The 20,742-nt window shown below is 42.3% G+C and overlaps 2 protein-coding genes across 4 annotated transcripts in view; both read right to left on the bottom strand.

Moving 5' to 3' along the window:
* The window catches only part of LOC130489117 (protocadherin beta-16-like), a 184,730-nt gene that overhangs the window by 129,465 nt on the left and 34,523 nt on the right, over positions 1-20,742 (bottom strand). The window contains exon 1 of one of the 3 annotated variants that reach the window (XM_056862836.1): positions 16,178-18,662. The exons of the other annotated variants lie outside the window; for them this stretch is intronic. Within the exon in view, the coding sequence (XP_056718814.1) occupies positions 16,178-18,595 (2,418 nt within the window). The 5' untranslated portion in view covers positions 18,596-18,662. Of the gene's footprint in view, positions 1-16,177; positions 18,663-20,742 lie in introns of those variants that run through there. 3 annotated transcript variants of the gene reach the window in all.
* LOC130489175 (protocadherin beta-16-like) lies at positions 6,844-9,297 on the bottom strand. Its single transcript, XM_056862911.1, has one exon. It carries the CDS (start codon positions 9,295-9,297, stop codon positions 6,844-6,846), a length of 2,454 nt encoding a protein of 817 aa, XP_056718889.1.

Raw genomic sequence — 20,742 nt, 5'->3', positions numbered from 1 at the left:
ACCAAGTTTTATTTCCTAGTGCAACCGACTTCCCCACCAGCAGACATGTTTGAGGAATATTAAATGCTTCATACAACAAGCCCGTGCTTAAGAAGACATGGGCTTAACCCGTGCGTTTTGGGGATTGAGTGCTAAAGTGGCTGCGGTGATGCGGCGCTTCCGGGGGTAGACCCAGAGGTGATGTGATTGCGTTGCATGCAGCCATGCGCATGTGCGATCACCCCAGCCCCGCCCCCAAAAACCTCCAATGGAGAAGGGGGACCTGGCAACTCTAATCGTAACGTATAGGGTTTATAGATGGGTGCATGACTGCATTTTCCCAATAGCCCCTCTGTTCTACAGAACAGACAGGGGCCTGCCTACTGCAAGAGGGGGAGAACTGAGCAAACCAAGACCAGCCTCTGGTTCTTTGGCTGCTCCCACAACCAAGTCAGCCCTTCCCATCTTACAGAGAATACAAACAAATCCTTTTACCTCTCTCCAAGAATGTGCCAGGTGGAGGGCTTTCTAGGAGGAGGAGAGTTAGACAAAATGTCCCACCCGGTCTACTGCCATACTGTAAGCAAAGCATTTTTTTGCTCCCGTTATAATGCTCATGTCGAACAGCTAGAATAGCTCAGGGGGAAAAAAAGCTCCCAAAGAAGAGGAAAATAATACTAGAAAATACACATCACAGGCTTTGTGATGCATTAAAGTACATCCTTTACTCTTTGTAAAATCAATTTCTGAGGTAATCTGCAAATTAAATAATAAATTAAAAAGCAACCTACTATTAACAATCCGGCTGCACTAAAATTACCAATAAAACTAGCAGTTTAAAAGCCCTTCGTGTTGAACATAAAACCACCAGTAATAGTAATAAATAGAGTGCCAGGAGAATAAATTACTTATTTGTATAACAAGAGAAGAAGAAGAAGAAGAAGAAGAAGAAGAAGAAATCAACAGAATGTTTTAGGGAAGAAATTCTATAATTGAGGTGGCACTACAGAAAATACCTTTTCCTTGGGATCACAGATCAGAGTCACTGGTGTTGATTTTAACTGATGAGCTACTTCCAGTACATTAAATATTCTGGTCTCAGACTCTGTAATTTTTTTAAAGTAATGGCCAGCACTTGGAATTGAGCTCATAACTGGTGTAATGGCCAAGTCTTGCCTGGGTTGAGAAATACCTGTAGATTTTGGGGATGGACCCTGAGGAGGGTGGGGTTTGGAGAGGGGAGGAACTTCAACGGCATAGAGTCCAATTGCCAAAGCGGCCATTATCTCCAGGGGAACTTGTCTCTGTCGCCTGGAGATCAGTTGTACTAGCAGGAGATCTCCAGCCACCACCTGGAGTTTGGCAAACCTAGAAGGGCACCACATCAAGGGCGAGGACCCTCCCTGTTTGTCTTATTTTTTCTACTCTCTTCTTCTTCCTCTTGTCCTCCTTTTGTTTGTGTTACTGTTATTACTTCTGTGTATGCTATTATACCAAATAGAATGGCAAACATGTGATGCAATATTTTTATGAGTGAGAACTTAATTTCTTGTCATCTCAGTCTAATGAACACAGGACATACTAAGAAGAATACAAAATCTGATATGTTACAACAGCAATTTTCTGCTTTTGAACATAATTTCTGTAGAAAATTGATGACACTAAAAGGGAGTTGAAAGATAAATTAGTACATTTAGAGAGATGATTAGTAGAACTAGAGGAAATAAAGGGGACATTGGTTCAACATATATGGGGATTAAATACCAAGTCACTGAAACAAGATGAAATATATAAACAAATAAAGTAACTTAAAGAGTTTAATGTCCTTAATAATATATTTTTATTTCAGTTGGAAATCTGTTTGAGACTCAAGTGAAGCCTTCTGGCAAAGAATTATATTTCACCAAGAAATGTTTGAAAAGAGGAAATGTAATAAATTAAGGGACGATTTAATTAATTCAATTCAGCAGTTAGAATAAAAAGCATAAGAAAACACTAAGTACAGACATTAAATATAAACTGGTTAAAGTTTGTAAAAACCAACTGGAAATGATCAAAGTACACTAAGCTAGTCAAGCTATATGATTTGCTAAGCCAAAGTACTTTGAAAAAGGTAATAAGACTGATAAGATCATGAATGAGAATAAGGAACGGGCTATACCGCCTGTTTTTTTCTCAGAGACTACAGGCATCCCCAGTAACTGATAAAAAGGCTTGTGAAGTATTTAGGGATTTTTATAGTAATTTATATTCATCTGGTAATCCTGAACTGTCTAACATGAAGGAGGTTTTCCAAAAAAAAAGCAAAATAAAACCTTTATTAGATGATGACTGAGCTAATTTAAATCAAGCAATTACAATCAAAGAGGTAAACAGAGCTATTGAAAATCAGAAAAAATAACAAATGTGATGGGTTAACAGCTGAATGTTATAAGAAATTTCATGAGGTAATATTACATCCCTTAATGAAGAATTTCACTGTGTGTGATCCCCACCCCACCAAGTCTTAGTGTTCTATGTTCATTGTCATTATCTCATCCATGCTGTTTTTTGCAATGACTTTTGGAAGTCACAGTCCTTGCCACCACATTACAGAATTACAAGACCAACCATCTGTGATCCTTGGGGACAGGATCAATTTCACCTACTGCGCAGATGAACAAGTGGCTGCAAGACAGAAGGAAATGAAACACCAGCACCACGGCTGCTGTACAGCCGCAAAGCTGTCCAGCAGCTGCTCAAGTTGAATGGCAGCAAGGCAAGGAGATTCAGGGTTTGGCTCACAACTCATTGTGGCTGTTGAAAATGGTATCTTCCCCAGTCACGTATTTGCCACAAAGTTAGTGGCACCTCTAATGTACATGATTTCAGTGAAGCTTTTTTATTCTTTCCCAATATTGTGCCAGAGCAGTTCCATCTGGTAGACATTTTCTAGGTGAATAGGGAATCAGTCACAGCCCTCATATATACAAATGTGTGTGTGATTGTTATGTCATATTTACACAGAAATCTGCTGGTAAAATCAGACACTTCTGAGTTCTGGTTCTGTACTAGTTTCCTATACTGAATATATAGCCTCGCTGTTTTCAATGGGGCAAAATATCCCATTAAAAAATATAAAAGCCTATAGACTGGATTATAAAAATGTTTGAACTGGTGGAAATGGCGAAACTTACAGCCACTTTAAATCAAAAGGACAATGAGCAATTTATGGGGGAGTGGGAGGTTTGGTTGAAATACTGTAAACATGAATTAGGACTGGGGAAAATGGAAGATTACTTATTAATCTGATCCAGGTGATAATATTAATGTTAATAATTAATATTGAATAGATTATATAGTTTAGGAGTGAAAATGTTGTGGTTTCAGTGGAAATAATTAGGATCAGAACTTATCATGACGGAATTTAACCATTTTATCAAGAGGCAGACGGAGGTGAAGGGGAAGTCAAAATTTCTTTTCTTTCTTTTCTTTTTTATTTTTATTATCATGTATTTAGAATGATAGCAACATACCCAGACATATAAATGTTATATTTTTAAATTGTTGCTTGCCTAATGGAAAAGATATAAAACCAATAAAAATTTATTTTAAAAAAATGTAAAAGCCTATAAAAGGCTTTTTGAAAAAGCCTTTCAGCGGCCAGAGAATGGCTTTGGAGGCGCTGCATTGGTGCCTTGACCACGCCATCCCCAGCCGCTGAAGGCTCAGGAATGGGCTGTTGGTCCTTGCTTTGCCTGGCTGGTTGTTTTCTCCCACAAGAGATTTGATGAGAACGTTAGGGCAATTATTAACAACTCATTGAGAGAGTGGAGATTTTGGATTCTCTCCAAATTAGCTACAACAGCATCACTCCATCCCCATACCTCGCCATATAAAAGTTGCACACTCACCTTGCTCTGGAATACTTTTATTGCTGGATCTATCAAAAAGCCCCCTTTAGTGTGATAGAATTTCAATATAGCAGTATTCCCATATACATTTTTAAAGAACGTTCTAAGTCCTTCTCCAGTATTTTGATAAGTTCTGGAGGGTTAGAGAAATTTTTATATATGTAACTTTTATCAATGATTGTTATATGGATTTTTATCAGTTCTTGTAACGGCCTTTGGCCAAATGCAATAAACCTGAACCTGAACCACTGAGAAAGTGGATTGTTCCCCAGCCTCTTAAGGAAACAATGGTGAGGTCCACATAAGAAATTTTCATCACAGCCTGTCTGTCTTAAATCTACCATACTTTAGCAAGAGGATGAAACTGGTGGTAACTATCAGAAGAAGCTGATTATTCTAATCCATTACAGTTTCACTTCAGACTTTTATTTTGAGACCAAAAAAAATGTTATTTGATTTCTCTGGTGAATAACTGCCATCAAGTGTTGACACTCATAGAAGTTTTTAGATCCTATGACCATGGCATTTTGTGTGTGTGCATGATTGAGGTTCAAAGAATAGTGGCACTACTTTGTAATAGTTCCATTCTTGCCTGTGATTCTCAGTTGGAGCCCTTTTCCACCTGTGTTTTCCATGCTTAATGTGCCTGTTTTTTTGGAAACAAAGGCACACAGTGCAATCTTAATCAGAGTTACTCCAATTTAAGCCAATTGCAATGAATGGACTTAGATGGGAGTAACTCTCTTTAGGATTGCACTGAAAGTCACCATTATTCACAGATGTTCACAAATATTGGCTTGGCACACAAGCCACCCTTTCTTTGTGGTCACCATAAATGCTCTCCCCACCACTAATTCTTCTGGAATATATAGAAGGCTTGGAAGACAGGTGGAGTTATTTTCCTTTGCAAGGGCTTTGGAGAATATAAGACACAGGGGTCTCAGTGAAGCATTCTGAGGTACTTCTGTTGTGTCTGCTTCTCAATTTGCTGAGAATGCCATGGATGGGATCTGTGAATGGCTGCCTGGTCACCTGTTATGGCAGGAGGCCTCCCTGCTTGCAGCTGTCATTATCCACAACCGCTATAAGCAATGGCAGGAGAAAAATGGGGAGGGGGGGAAATGTCAGCATCCTGTGGGAAAACCCAGAAGTGACATAAGGTAGCTCTAGGAATCTTTGAAACTCTATGGCCCACTTTTCACGGAAGATTTTGATGCTCTCTTGCCGCGGAGCAAAAAAAAAAGCGATTTAAATTTATTTTTCATGGGTGCGATTTAAATTCATATTTTTATATCCCCGTCAATCCAGAGGTAGTTTTGGTTTTTCATAGGAACAAAGCAAGCAGTATTCCTCAACAGTTTGGTCTGTCCCCTTCTGAAAAGCTCATGGTTTATGCCCACCCCCAACTCTGCCCCAACTCCGCCCAGCGGATTACCCAGTGCAGTTCACCTCTGTGGACACAACCCCAGCCAAAAAAAGCACCAGTCCCTCCAGTTTCCTTATATAACCTTTCTATTTACCATGCTCCCCGTTCCCTCCCACCCCCTGTACTTGGCCACCACCACCCTTTCCCAGACTTCGACAGACCGTCATCACTGTGCCCACCCCCCGTAGAGCTCCGTCCATCCATTGCCAGGAACTTCTATCCAGATAGAGAAGGGAGACCCAGAGCAGACTGGCTGCCCCTCTTCAGGAGGGTGATGGGAGTTTTGGCTTTGATTTGCCACTCTTAGGATGCCCCCCCAACACACACACAGAGGATCACACCGGCAGGAGGGAGACCCAGAGCAGACTGGCTGCCCCACTTCAGAAGGGTGATGGGAGTTTTGGCTTGGATTTGCCACTCTCAGGATACCCTCTCCCCCAACTCACACACACAGGATCGCACCGGCAGAAGGAAGACCCAGAGCAGACTGGCTGCCCCTCTTCAGAAGGGTGACTGGAGTTTTGGCTTGGATTTGCAGGAGGGAGATCTGTCCTGCCTTGGAGGGAGGCTGTCCCCCGGGCTTGAAACTCTCCCAGCCAATCGCCGTTCACAGGGGAGGAGAAATTAGCCCACATGGGCAGGGACAATTGGTCCGAACCCAGGAACTTTTTTCATGGAGTGAAAAAAAAAACGTGTAGCAACCACAAAGAACGAAACAACACAGGTTTGAGAAGACGTGGAGTTGACGCGGTTTTTCTGCTAAAACTCGAAGCGTTCATGAAAAATCAAAAATTTGAAGCAGGGCAAAACAAAGGCAAAACCGTGCCAAACCTCCGTGAAAAAATGACCTATGTTTTTCACCGGAATTTACATAGTGGAGCACAAAACATCATGCCTCACCATGTCGCCACCTCCAAATCTCTCACGGGTTGCCAGAGAATTACTTGGCCCTGGAGGGCTGGTGAATGGAATTGTGAAGTTCTGGAAATGCTTCCCTTGGTAACCTCAAGACTTGATAATTGGGGTGTGTCCTATATCGGGGGTCATCAGAAGGTCCCTCAGGAGTGACCCATCATTCAAGTCATTAAAAGTAGCTCTCAGCCCCTCCTCCAGTTCTGTTGTAATCATTTTCTTATCTTTATCTTTAAAGCCCCTGGAGCACCTTCCCTCCAGTTTTTGTTCATGTGAACTAGGAGAGTGGACAGAGAGACTGGAGACACATTAGAAGGTAGAAGGATGAGCCACGTAAAGAGTGGTTGTGAATCGATGTCAGAGAAAAACCTGACATGAGTATCAGGTGTAGCAGATCTGTGTTCTTAAAGTGAGGGAGGAAACCTAATAGGGAAAGCAACTGGGAAAACAAAGAGCATAAGAAAGTAATTGGAGGAGCGGGGCTGTATTTCACATGCTGATTTGAAACACTGCAGCTATTTAACAACCATTCAAGAACCAATACACAGAAAAAAAAGAGAGGGTTGGAGATAATTAAACAACAGAATAGCAAAAAACATTAAATTACAACACTGATAAAATTTGCTTAGAGCCTTAGACTATGATGGTAATTAAGAAGAGCGAATCACTTACATGTTCACGTGGTTTTCTTCCATCCACCTGTTCAGGAGTCTCTTGAGAGACAGAAGAAATCCTGTGATTCTCAGAGAGGTTTGGGTCTCCCATGGAAAAAACAGGGATGAGAGGCCTAAGGAATCTAAACTCACTGCTTAGAGATCCTCCGGTTAAGCAAACATCATAGTGGTAAGTCCGGGAAAGTGATCCACTCTGAGAATCGACACCAGTTTCTGGAATCTCAGGTAGGACAGGTGGGAATTGAGGAAGGGCAGTGATAAAACTAGACTCTTTCTTGTGCATCTTGATGACAACAAACAAAATGATGCAGATCAGGAACACAAAGGACACCGCAGCCAAGCAGATCACCAGGTACATCGTCAAGGAGCCGTCTTCTTCACTGGTTTCATGACTGACACTTGCAATATTCAGATAAGGATCTGAAAAGCCATCCACTGGAAGTATATTCAGCGTAGCAGTGCTGGTCTGGGGAGGATGGCCATTGTCTCTGACCAGGATAATCAGTCTCTGCTTGTTTGTGTCTCGCTCTGTCAGTGGTCTCCTGGTTTTCACTTCTCCATTCTGGGCTCCTATGCTGAAAAGACCAGGGTCCGTGGCTTTAAGCAGTTCATAGGACAGCCAAGAGTTCTGACCCGAATCCCCATCCACAGCCACCACCTTGGCCACCAGGTAACCAGCCTCCACAGACTTGGGGACCAGGTCATTGCAGGGGGAGGTGCTGTTCTGAAGGGGGTAGAGGAAGAAGGGAGCATTATCGTTTTCATCCAGGATGACAACTCGAACAACAACTTCTGAGCTCAGTGGAGGAGAACCCCCATCTGAAGCCCTCACTGTCACCTGGAATTCCTTGATCTGCTCATAATCCAGAGATCTCAGGACATACAGATTCCCATTCTCAGAGTTGATGGAAACATAAGAGGCCACAGGAGCACCGCTTGCATTTCCAGGCACAAGAGAATAGGTCACCTGGGCATTCTGCTCCACGTCCAGATCAACAGCATGGACCGAACCCATCAGCAAGCCCGGAATATTGTTTTCCCACAACTGCATTTCATACTTTGCCTTCTCAAACACTGGAGAGTTGTCATTGATGTCTGAGATTAAAACCCTAATTGTTCTTTTTGTAGTGAGCCTGGGAGAGCCCCTATCAGTAGCTGTGATGGTGATGTTATACTCAGGGACTTTCTCTCTGTCCAAATGACTTTGGATCACAAGCTGGTAATTGTTACTCCCAGCGTCTTTTAACACAAAGGGGAGGTTTGTTTCCACAGAACATGAAGTTCTGCTGTTCTCCCCAGAGTCTTGGTCTGTGACACTGAAAAGCGCCACCACTGTGTCCAGGGGAGAATCTTCTTGTACACTGCTGGAGATGGATATGACCGATATCTCAGGTGCATTGTCGTTCTCATCCTCAATTCCCACCAGGACCTTGCAGTGGCCTGAAAGACCACCTCCATCTGTTGCCTTGATGTTCATATAATAATTGGTTTCTTTTTCATAGTCAATTGGACCCAAAATGGTGATTTCTCCAGTGCTTTCATGCAAGTGGAACAAGTGGCTTATTTTCTCAGGCACTCGATAGAATGAATAAGAGATCTGTGCATTTGTACCAAAATCCAAATCTCTGGCTTCCACTTTAGCCACTAGAGTACCACGAGGACTGTTTTCCTTAAGTTTCACTTTATATTCAGGTTGCGTAAACTGAGGAAAGTTGTCATTGTTGTCCAGAACATTAATATTTATTTGAACTGTGCCTGTTCTCTGTGGCACCCCGCCATCAACAGCTGTGAGAGTCAGCCCAAACTTTGCCTTCTCCTCCCTGTCTAGTGACTTCTCCAAAACAAGATCCACATATCTGCTCCCAAACTCATCATTTTGTACATCCAATCTGAAATTCCCATTGGGACTCAGTGTGTAGTTCTGAATACTGTTTTCATCCAAGTCTGTATCTTGGGCAGATTCCAAAGGAAATCGGGTATTTGTAGGGACATTCTCAGGAATTTCAAGATTAAATTCGTTTTTAGAAAACTTTGGAGAGTTATCATTCACATCTTCTATCTTCACTTCTATACTGATGGTCTCTAAAGGTTTTTCCAGTGCAATTTTAGAAAGAAGTAAGCAAGGGTCAGTCTGGCCACACAAAGCTTCTCTGTCTATTTTGTCATTTACAAACAGATTCCCAGAACGGGTATCCAGATGGAAATATTGCTTATTGCTTTTGGAAACCAGCTGGGCTCTGCGAGCAGAGAGCTCCCCTGGTCCCAGTTTCAAATCCTTCAGCACGTTAGCAACCAGAGACCCACTTTTCTTCTCTTCAGGCAAAGAATAATGAATGGAGACACACACCACTCCAGACAGAGAGAGGAAGAACAAAAGGTACAGACCTTGTCTGATCCTGAAGCTATCCTCCATGGTGCCAGCCACTTCCAAGTCAGATAAATTCCCTTGTTAAAATGGAGATCTTCTGATATTCATTCAGTGAATATCTCCACTGTTAAGGAATTGAGTTTTGCTCTGTAGGCTTGTTTACCTCTGTGAATATTCCCTCTCTATTTCTGATAAAAACGAGCAGCCTCTGCAGTTGCTATAGCTTTCTGTATTCGCAGCTTCAAGTTTTTTTCACTGCAGGACACAATTCCAACTAGTGTGTTTGCCAATGCTGCCACCACGTGGCTGAGTAAGGAACAATAATTAACTTTGGCCGAAAACGCATGGGAGGTTTTGCTTTGGATTTGCCGTTCTCTAGATGAACATTTTCCCCCATCTGAATTCTCAAAACTCTGCATGGGGACTTTTTTCACTGTAGGGCAAGCCGAATGCAAAATACCTTTAAAAGCAAAGGCCTATATTTACGCTGCTCATTGTGTCAGGATGCTGCATTTTACCACTATCAAATGCCTACCAAATGGTGAGATCATTTATGGAAATGTGGCCACAATGATGAGCTACAGCCACATATGTACTTATTACTGCTCCCCTTTCTGTAGCCAAAGTAATTCCTGACCTTTAATTTCCAGGTTTGTTCATCACGGTCTTTGTCCTTTGGTTGCACAGCTTGCAGATGGGGCTAAGATCTGTGTGGGAATTATTGTAGTGACTACTTGTTTGTAGTTAGGGGGGGACATTTCCAATACATTCATTTACTTTCCTCTCCTCTCAGATCCTATGTAGTTCTTCTCTCACACAATGGCAAACAATATGGAAGAAAATATTGTGGTGGAGTCAGTAGAACTGGCTAAAACCAAGCAGGCCCTTGAAACACAACTCAGAGGATAATCTCTTGTGGTGTTGTCTCTGCACTTCCCTGACAATGGCAGACATTCACAGTTGCTGTACTTCAACAGTTGTTGTGGGCAAGGATGAATTACTACTCTTTTCACTGGGTTTCTCTAGCTAGCAGATCTTCATGTGATGTACAGGAGCAACTAATATCTGTAACTGAAGTGTTTAAGATTAGCCTGCTGCTATCATGTCACTCTGAGCTAAATGCTTCCTCAGCTGATCAATGTAGTGGTGCCACATCAGGCCACCAGGACTCAGGATCATGTACTCAACAATAGTGGAAGGAGCCCATGTTGATCCAGGTCCATCATTCCTAGCAAAATTCTAGTTTATATAGTCATGCAGTTAAATGGATGTATGTAGTTTATGTATTTATGTAGATAAATACACAAAAAGCAGGTGAAGAAAAAAACAAGATGTATATTCCTGTTTACCTAGGAAGCCCTCAGCTAAGTCAGAGTGGAGGCTAGTCTTCAGCAGCTCAGAGGAGCTTGTTGGGCAAGGACTGGCATGCTGGGCACTGGGAAACCTGGCAAGTCTTGTTGTGTAGTCTCCTCCAGCAATTCATTTTATGGCATCCTTGGTTGCCTGCACCAGGGGTTCAGCTTGGCAGTTGGCATGGGGTTAGCCTGGTGCAACTGGGACAACTTGGATGAGGTTTCTGCCTGCCAGTTCCTTGGACTCAGATGAGATAAATGCAGACCCAGCCAAAAACAAGTGTATCCATATCTATGTCACAAATAATTGGCACAGGGCTGTGAGTGTTGCAGCAGATGGTTGTGATGGGACTGGGATCACCTCATGCCATTTTGACTCGGAGTCTTGTAATTTGATCATCCTGGAGAGGTAGCTCTAGGAGGCCTCCCCCATCATAACTTCCATTGGTGGCAGCCCGTCATAATCTGGAATCTGCAATAGCAAGTAGCTCAGACCATCAGCATTAGCTTTAGTTATTCCTGCTTTATAGATCAATGTGTAATCATAGGCAATAAACAAGTGGTGCTAGTATTGCATACATGGTGACATAACTGAGGGTTTGGCTAATCCTTGCAAAAAATTCTTAGAACAGCTTTGTAATCTTTGTAATTTTGAATGTGAAATTACAGAGATAACTGTAACTGGAATTTCTTTTCTCCTAAAATCAAGTAAGTCCTTCTCTGTCAATTTGTTTCAAGTTTCACATTCCTCTTTTTAACTTGGATGTCCAATTTATTGAAATGGTGTGAGTGTTTCTGGAGCTTTTCAGGAAGTTCATCTTCTGTTGTCAGGATAAGATACTGTTGCAATATGGTACAACTACAGAAATTCTGGAAACTGGGTTTCCATTAAGAGTTGGAAGATTCCTGGAGTAACAGAAATACCAGATGGATTGTGCTTATCCCCAAATGCTCCTTTATAGGTTGTGATAGAAAGTGATAGTGAGGGGCTGTGGCTCAGTTGTAGAGCCTCTGCTTGGCATGCTGAGGGTTCCAGGTTAAATCTCCGGCATCTCCAGTTAAAGGGACTAGATAAGTAGGTGAGGTGAAAGACCCCAGCCTGAGACCCTGGAGAGCAGCTGCCAGTCTAAGTACACAATACTGATTTTGATGGACCAAGGGTTTGATTCAGTATAAGGCAGCTTCATTTGTTCATGTGTTCAAAGGTTTACAGGATGCCAGGTGCTGTAAATCCCCATTGCAGTTTCTTGGCTTTATAAAAGTGGACTTTGAATGGAAAAGTGGCTCAATGTCAATGTGACCTTTCTTTCTACACAATATGCATTGCATATCCTTGAATCTGTAGATAGAGCATCAGGGCGACCACCTACAGCCTGAACATGAGTTGGAATGGTTTATCTGCATATGTTGAAGAGGATCCGTTCCGTGTTTTCCGCTGATCCAGATTCTGAGAGCTTTCTTCCAGCTTCCTATGGATAGTACTAGCATTAGCAGATGCCCTCCTAATTTCTGTTGCATGTACTGATGTAGTTTCACTGGCTAAAAAGGCCATTTCCTGAACCAGTGCAATTTCCAAATTTGACTTAGACCAGAGGTGCCTTTAGGGTCATTCTGAACTCTACATACAAGATAATTGTGTGACATGTCAGCTAGGATATCCCCAAAGCTCTGCAGTATAAGCAGAGATGCCCTCACCAGATTGTTGCTTTTGTCCATGAAATTTGTCTAATTCTAATCTCTGAACTTTCCCTAGAAGCTAAAATGACTAAACTGACACTATCACACTTCAGGCACATTATGAAACGACAAGAGTCACTGGAAAAGACAATAATGCTAGGAAAAGTGGAAGGCAGCAAGAAAAGAGGAAAACTCAACATGAGATGGGATTGACTCTATAAAGGAAGCCATGGCCAGTCCTGAGAAAGGCTGTTAATGATAGGACATTTTGGAGAACATTGATTCATAGTGTTGCCATGAGTCAGAAGCGACTTGACGGCACTTAATACACGTACAATCTCTGAACAATGATTGATAGATATTGTTGGTGAGTTCCTTCAGTAACCCCCATGTTCCTCAAATCTTGTAGGGAATTGGGTCCAATGAGTAATTATTACAAAAGTCTATACCCCACAGAAAGTCAGGAGAACCCATAGTTTCTCTTCAGGATTCCTTACCTTGTTTGTGTCAAGACAAAATGAAAATCCCTCACCTTATCAATCCCAGGAGGCAAACTGGTTGACATTAAATTCTTCAATATGCCCAGACCAGAGCCTTTTAAGTACAGGGTCAGCCAGTTTCTAGTGAAAGCCTTCTTTGGTGTGCATTCCCCTTGCACTTACAGAAGAAATCCACACTGCCTGTGGGTTGTTCTCTTTCCCAAAAAAATCCCATCCTTCTTCCCAGTGAGTGTGGGGTTTTGTTTTTTTTAAAGGAGTTCAGAAGAACAGTAAAAAATCAAGCAGGCATTTAAAACACAGCTTAGTTACAACATCACAAGGAACTAGAGCTGGAAGAAAAGTTTATAGGAACCCAAACGGCTCAAAATTGCCTGCTTTGAATCCACCATATAGCATACAGAACACAAAAGCTTACAATAATGTGTGATGTTACTGAATAAGATCTCATGCCACAGTAACACTGAGACTAGACTACTGGAATCCACTCTACATAGGTCTCCCCTTGAAGTCAACTCAGAGTTGGGGCAAAATGCTACTATCAGGAGCTAGGTGGAACATGCATATCATTACCATTCTGTAGTCACTCTGTTGGCTGCCCATCAGTTACAGGGCTCAATTCAAGGTACTGGACAAGCCCATACATATGCATTCTCTGTTACGGCCCCCATCTTATGGAATGGCCTGCAATATAAGGTTAGGAAGGCTACCAGTGGGAAGTGGGTTTTCACAAACTATGCAAAACTGAATTATTCAAGAGGGCGTTTCTACACAGGTAATAGGGGTATACTGTAATGAAATGGTTCAGCAAGGTCCTCTGGTAAAGGGAGAGTGACTGTGGACTATATTATTGTCTACTGCTATAAGTATGCTCCTACTGTGTAATCTCTGCATCGTTCAACCTGAGCTATTTAAATGCTTATGCCTTGTTTCGTCTTTTTTCAGCTCTGTTCCAAGTTTCTGCTTCCAAGATTTCTATAATTCAAACCCTATTTCACTTTTATTGGATGTCCCATGCTGTTGATTGTATTTTGTTTCCACTGTGTACCCACCTTGAATCTCAGTGAGAAAAGCAAGCTATAATTAATGTAATTTTTAAAAAATAATAATAACACAAAATCATTATTCATTTGCAAGACCACCATTATTTTTTCCTCTAGGTATGAACAGGTCAAAATTGAGATTGTACACAGTCTCTTTTAAAGATCAGCTTCTTGTTGTTGTTTTTTAAAACATGTGTAATGTATTCAAGGTTGTTTTTTGGTTTGGTAATAATTTTCACTGGCTTCAATGGGAAAGACATTCCCATCTGAATTTCTCTCCATCCCCCAAAATGTGATGACATTCTCAGGAGTTAACTACCCTTACTCAAGAAGTTCTCACTGCCAAACTGAGGACAGAGAGGGGAAAGGGTCCCTGTTCATAGGCCATTGAAATTTTTCCATGCCCACTGGACTTACAGACATGTGGAGATGAGTACCATATTTACTGGAAAAGAAGATGACCTTGAAATACCCCCAAAAAAATGTTATACACAAAAATATTTGTAACTGTAACTTGTATGCAAATTTAATATGACTGTCGCTTTCTTTCCCCTTTTTCTTTTTTTGATGGCATACCTGGAAAAGAAATCTACAGCCATTCCTCACCTCGAGGGCTGAAAGTCTTTAGGAGGAGCGCAGGGGCTGGCGCCGGCATCGATAACCCCTTACGCTAGCGCCTGTGGCCCTTGCACTGGCAAAACTGGCACGGACACTGGCGTGGGGACACTGGCACAGCCTCCCGCCAGTGTCCTGACAGAGCAATTCTGTGCGCCGTCTTCCTGGGGGGCGTTCCTGGGGTGTTCCCAGAGCGGTCCAGGGGAGGAGCCTTTCAGGCCGGGAAAGCCCCCTTTGCCCTCACCTTGATCTTTTTTAGGTGCCATATCCCCATGGAACCCTATGGAGCAGTTACACGGGGCTCGAGGGTGAGGGCAGCATTTTGGCTTTGGTGGGGGAGGCTGAATCCTCCTTTGGAGGCGATGCGGTGGCACCACCTCCAGCCACCAGTTCAGCCCTCCCTCTCAGGAATGGGCTGCCTGTCATGCATTTGAGGAAATACTGTATTTTATTCCTCAATTCTTTCTGGCTTAATCTGTATGTCTATTTTTAAACAGAAAGGGCAAAGGATGCTAAACCCTACATGCACAAACAAATCTTGTGCCACCACTGACTTCCCCACCAGCAGACATGCTTGAGGAATATGAAATGCTTCATACAACAAGCCCATGCTTAAGAAGACATGGGCTTGACCATATGTTTTGGGGATTGGGTACTAAAGCGGCTACAGTGATGCGGAGCTTCCAAGGGTAGACGCAGAAGTGACGTGATTGTGTTGAATGCGGCCCCTAAAACCTACCGCCAATGGAGAGGGGGGACCTGGCAACCCTAATGGTAATGTATGGGGCTTATGGCTGCGTATGTGACTGGATTTCCCCCTCTTTTTAATGTCAAAAGTTGGAAGCCCAATAGCCCCTCTGTTCTACAGAACAGACACAGGTCTACCTACTGCAAGAGGGGAAGAACTAAGCACACCAAGACCAGCCTCTGGTTCTTTGGCTGCTCCCACAACCAAGTTAGGCCTTCCCATCTTACAGAGAATACAAACAAATCCTTTACCTCTTTCCTAGAATATGCCAGGTGGTGAGCTTTCTAGGAGGAGGAGGAGAGTTAGCCTAAATGTCCCACCCTGCCTACTGCCATACTGTAAGCAAAGCATTTTTCTGCTCCCATTATAATGCTCATGTTGAACAGCTAGAAGAGCTCAGAAAAAAAAGCTCCCCTGGAAATAAAAAATCCTCCCCCAAGACAGTCAGTCAGCAATATAACTGGAAAAAGCTGTACACAAAAAGGCGAATCAGGGATTATGCTGTTTGGGACAGAACATGGGCTAGGTGTTTTGGCTGGACAAGATCCACATAAGAAACGGACCTGTTACATCACTCTTTTTCATCACAGCCTTTCCCAACCTGGAGAAAATAAATTTAAAATGGAACAATGTAGCAGAAGCTAAAAACAGAGGACAGCTATAGCACAGCAATAGAGACTGATACCACCAGGGGGGCAAAATGAAACCAACCTGTGTGCAAAGTTAAGAGCTAAGTTTACCTATCCTTTCAAGACTCATGAAGAGGACCTGCTGGACAACCGCAACTTATCCGACAACCCCAACTTGGAAGAAATCAGAATACAAAGATTTAGAAAAACAGAAGTAGCAGAGAAGTTGAAGCCCGCATTCAGATTTACACCCGTTTGTTTTATTTATTTGATGAGATCAAATCATAGCTAAATTGAAACTCAAATGCAAAGGTGCATTTAACATTATTTAACTATATTATTGGTATGTCAATTATATTCTTACCTGGTTCATGAGTTGCCCTTCTGCTGCATGACCAGGAACTTCTTGGGAACCAGTTGAAATTCTTTGAACCCCTGGATTTTGAGCAGGCTCCACAGAAAACACAGGAAAGAGGGGCCTGAGAAACCTGAACTCGCTGTTCAGAGAACCACCAGCTAAGCACACTTCATAGTTGTAAGCCCGGGAAAGGGATCCAGCATCAGCATCTCCACAGTTCTCTGGGAAATTCGGTCCCACTGGGAAATTTAGGGCTGAGCTCTCTATGAACTTCCTCCTTTTCTGAATCTTGATGGCAATAAACACCAACACAGAAACCAGAAAAATGAAGGAGATGACAGCCAAGCATATGACCAGATACATAGTCAGGTTACGGTCTTCCTCCTGCACCACTTCCTCCTTTGGAATATCCACTATTTTCATATAAGGGTCAGAGAAGCCATCCACTAGCAGAATGCTTAGCGTTGCAGAGGTGGACTGGGGAGGGTGACCGTTGTCTCTGACTCCAATGATAAGTTTCTGTTTGAACGTGTCTCGTTTATTTATGGGCCTCATGGTTTTCACTTCTCCGTTCTGGGCCCCCACACTAAACAGACCTGGTTCTGTGGCCTTCAGGAGCTCATAGGAGAGCCAAGAGTTCTGACCAGAATCTCTGTCCACTGCCACCACCTTGGTGACCAGATAGCCAGCCTCAGCCCCCCGGGGAACCAGGTCATTGGATGGGGAAGTGCCGTTCTGAAGTGGGTACAGGATGAACGGGGCGTTATCATTTTCATCCATGACAACAACTCGGACCATAACTTTGGAGCTCAGGGGAGGAGAACCGCTGTCCACAGCCCTCACGGTCACCTGGAAATCTTTTATCTGCTCATAGTCTAGAGATCGGATGGCATACAGATTCCCAGTTTCAGAGTTGATGGAGACATAAGAGGACACAGGTTGATCGCTGACCTTCCCAGGCAAAAGAGAATAGGTCACTTTGGCATTCTGCTCTGTGTCCAGGTCATCAGCATGTACTAATCCTATCAGAAGACCTGGAATGTTATTTTCCTGTATTGGCATTTCATAATAAGACTTTTCAAATACTGGGGAGTTGTCATTGATATCTGAGATTTGGACAGTAATTATTCTTGTTGAAGTAAGCCTGGGAGAGCCCCAGTCTGTAGCTGTGATGGTGATGTTGTACTCTGAGACTCTTTCTCGGTCCAGGGGCTGCTGGGTCACCAACTGGTAATAGTTGTTCTCTGCGGCTTTAAGCATGAAGGGTAAGTTTGTCCCGGTGGTGCAACCAGTTCTGCCATTATCTTCAGAGTCTTGATCGTTGACACTGAAGAGGGCCACCACGGTATCTGGGAGAGAATCTTCTGGTAAGGGGCTGGTGAGGGAGGTTAGGGTCACTTCTGGGGCGTTGTCATTCCTGTCCTCAACCTCCACAATGACTTTGCAGTAAGCAGAGAGCCCCCCTCCATCCGTGGCTTTGATCTTTATTGCATAATTTATATCCTCTTCATAATCAATTGTTTCAGCAACAGTAAGTTCCCCAGTATGTTTGTTTAAGTTGAATGATCTGAGCACAGTATCTGAGACCTGGTTGAAAGAGTAAGTGATATCCCCATAGGAACCGAAATCCCTGTCAGTTGCTTCCACTTTAGTTACAAGTGTACCTCTCGGGGTGTTTTCCTCCAGTTTCACTTTGTATAGAGAATCGCCAAACTGAGGGAAATTATCATTAGCGTCCAGAACTTTAACTATAATTTGTGCTGTGCCTGTTCTCTTTGGGGTCCCTCCATCAACAGCCGACAGAATGAGGAAGAGCTCTGCATTCTCTTCACGGTCTAATTGCTTTTGCAATACCAACTCTGCATGTTTGGTACCATCACTGTGACTTTGCACATCCAACATAAAATGGTCATTGGGACTAAGGGTATAATTCTGAACAGCATTTTCTTCTTTGTCTGAATCCCGAGCTGTCTCCAAAGGGAATCTGGTATTCACTGGTACCTGCTCGGGTATTTCAAAAAGGTATTCTTCTTTAGGGAACTGAGGTGAATTGTCATTCACATCAACTATTTCAACTTCAATTCTGCGCACTTGCAATGGGTTTTCCAGCACAATCTCTGAGAGTAAGACACAAGGGTCCTTCTGGCCACACAGAACCTCTCGATCTATTTTATCCTTTAATAGAACATTCCCAGACTGAGGATACAGCTGGAAATATTGTTTGGTACTTTTAGAAACCAGCCGGGCCCTACGATTGACCAACTCCTTCACATCCAATTTCAAATCCTTTAGCACATTTGCCACCAGAGACCCACTTTTCTTTTCCTCAGGCACTGAATAACGGAAGGAGTCACATATTGCCCCACACATGCAGAGATACAGGAAAAAAGACCAAGCTTGCCTGTTGTTGTGATGTATTTCCATTGTCTCAGCCTCCAACTAGGCACATCTGATTCACAGGATAGTTCTTGGTAAGGCAGTTCCAAGAAGTGTTTGTCTATTTTATGTTTCCAAGGCAGATCTTTGCTTTTTGTTTTAGAAATGGATACAGTGGCTTTTTCCCGTCCTGAAATGTCTGCAGATTTGCTTGCAATGAAGATCTGTTGCCTTTCTCTCTGAGATTTCTTTGTCTAAAGGCTACAGATTTGCAGAAGAGCAATTATTCCCCGAAAAGTGTTGCCTTGTGCAATAGCACCACCTTGTGCTTCAGCTACGATGTAACTCTGATAATCTTTATCATTTACCAAAACCAAAAATACGTTTCATGTTGTGAACTTGCAATCCTTATAATATTTATGTGTTTTTTAACCTGTATCATATATTGTACCTGTTTTGACCCCTTCCTCATTCATTACACCTTTAAAAAAAATTAAACCCAAAATGAGGCACAGGTATAATGAAAGATATTCTGATTACTTAGTGGAAAATAATAAACTTGTTCTTATGTCTCTTATATAGGCAGACTTCAATTATATGTTAAAACTGTTTCTATTAGTTAGACATCTGACAGCTAATAAAAGTTTATGAGTTAAGCTTGGGTTCAAGTTGGCAGACTTCCTGTTGTATTTTGTCTATGTCATTTTACTGTCACAACCAAAGGCCAGTAACTATCAGCACTGTATTCTGTCACTTGCCTGGATCTGAGATGGCTGGACTGACCCAAGGAAGGAGCTCCCTGTAACAGTGGATTAATTTTTCCTTTTTTCTTGGAGTAGCTGGATCCCATGAGTACTTTGTAAACTCCCCTCAACTTGAAAAGCAGTTGCTTGTGGGGCACTGTGGGTTCCTGTTTTTAAAACAAAATTAGGAAAACCCCACTGTGGGCTCAGAAAACTAGCTTTATGGTTCAAACCATCTACGTTTTTATCCCTTCCAAGGAGTTCACGGCAGTATGCATGGTTCTCTCTTCACCATTTCATTCTCGCAACAACTCTGTAAGGCAGGTGTGGTGGAGAGACAGTGACTGACCTACAGGCAGTCAGTAAACATCATGGAAGAGCAGAGATTTGAATCCAGGTGTCCTAGAACTTAGCCTGGCACTATAAACACTACACCATACTGGCTGTTCTTTGGGCCAGGCCCATTATAATGTTCAAATCAAAACAGCTATGCAAATAAAAATCATAGTTCAAAGCTAAGAATTCTTTGACTGAAAACAGAATTAATCATTCCATGAATCCACGATCAGAAATCATTTTCAGAGAAAACCTTTACAACAAAATATGGCCAGAAAAAGGTCACTGGGGAAATTACTGAATTAACCTTGTGCAAGGTTAATTCAAAAATTAACCTTGTGCATGTATGGTACCATTCACCTGGTCATCAAGCAAAGGTGTAACTTAACTTCCCTTAGATCTTTGTCTCATAGTGATTTCCTTTCTGAAATGAAGGATAATCTCCAAGAGAAATGTCAAGAAGGATGCTGTGGAAATGGAGCAACTACCATGAAATTTCTGAGTTCTACCCCATAAACCCTTTAAACTGGAGTGCATTAAAGATCTTACCTGTTTTGGAGGGCCTTCAGTTAGATGGAGGGTTCCCTATTGCGGGCTGTATTATACGCTGGTACTGGGGAAGTGCCTTCCCTCTTGAATAACATTAATTGTTTTAAGGGCTTCTACTATTATGTTTTTAAATTCCATTTTTAACTTCCTTGAATATCATATATATTCAAAAGGCAACCAAAAAAACCCTAAGACAAACACACTGTCCATAGCCCTAAGACAAACACATTTACACGTTTGTAATGAGTGGGTAGAAGGGACTTGGTTTCCAATAACTGACACATGGAGAGGAAGGATTCTTTTAAGCCCAAGTAATTTACAAAGGAGCTATCATAACAGCTTCTTCTAATGCACCATAGGAAGGGAATCTCTAATACAGCATAATGCTAGTCCTTCCATAGCTCTGAGAAGTACAAAGGTTTTTTCTAACACTTACGTACATTAACGCTTTTTAAACTGATTTTAAAAAATCTTAAATCAGACAACCAAAAAAAGTTATTCTAAACATATATAAACTTAACATAGTAGAAGAAGAGTGAGATTCAGATTTTGGAAAAACAATTCAGT

This window comes from Euleptes europaea, chromosome 17 (genome assembly GCF_029931775.1).
Source record: "Euleptes europaea isolate rEulEur1 chromosome 17, rEulEur1.hap1, whole genome shotgun sequence".
In the NCBI taxonomy this organism is placed as follows: Eukaryota; Metazoa; Chordata; class Lepidosauria; order Squamata; family Sphaerodactylidae; genus Euleptes; species Euleptes europaea.
The sequence above is the reverse complement of the archived record's forward strand: the minus strand, read 5'-3'. Positions and strand labels throughout refer to the sequence as shown.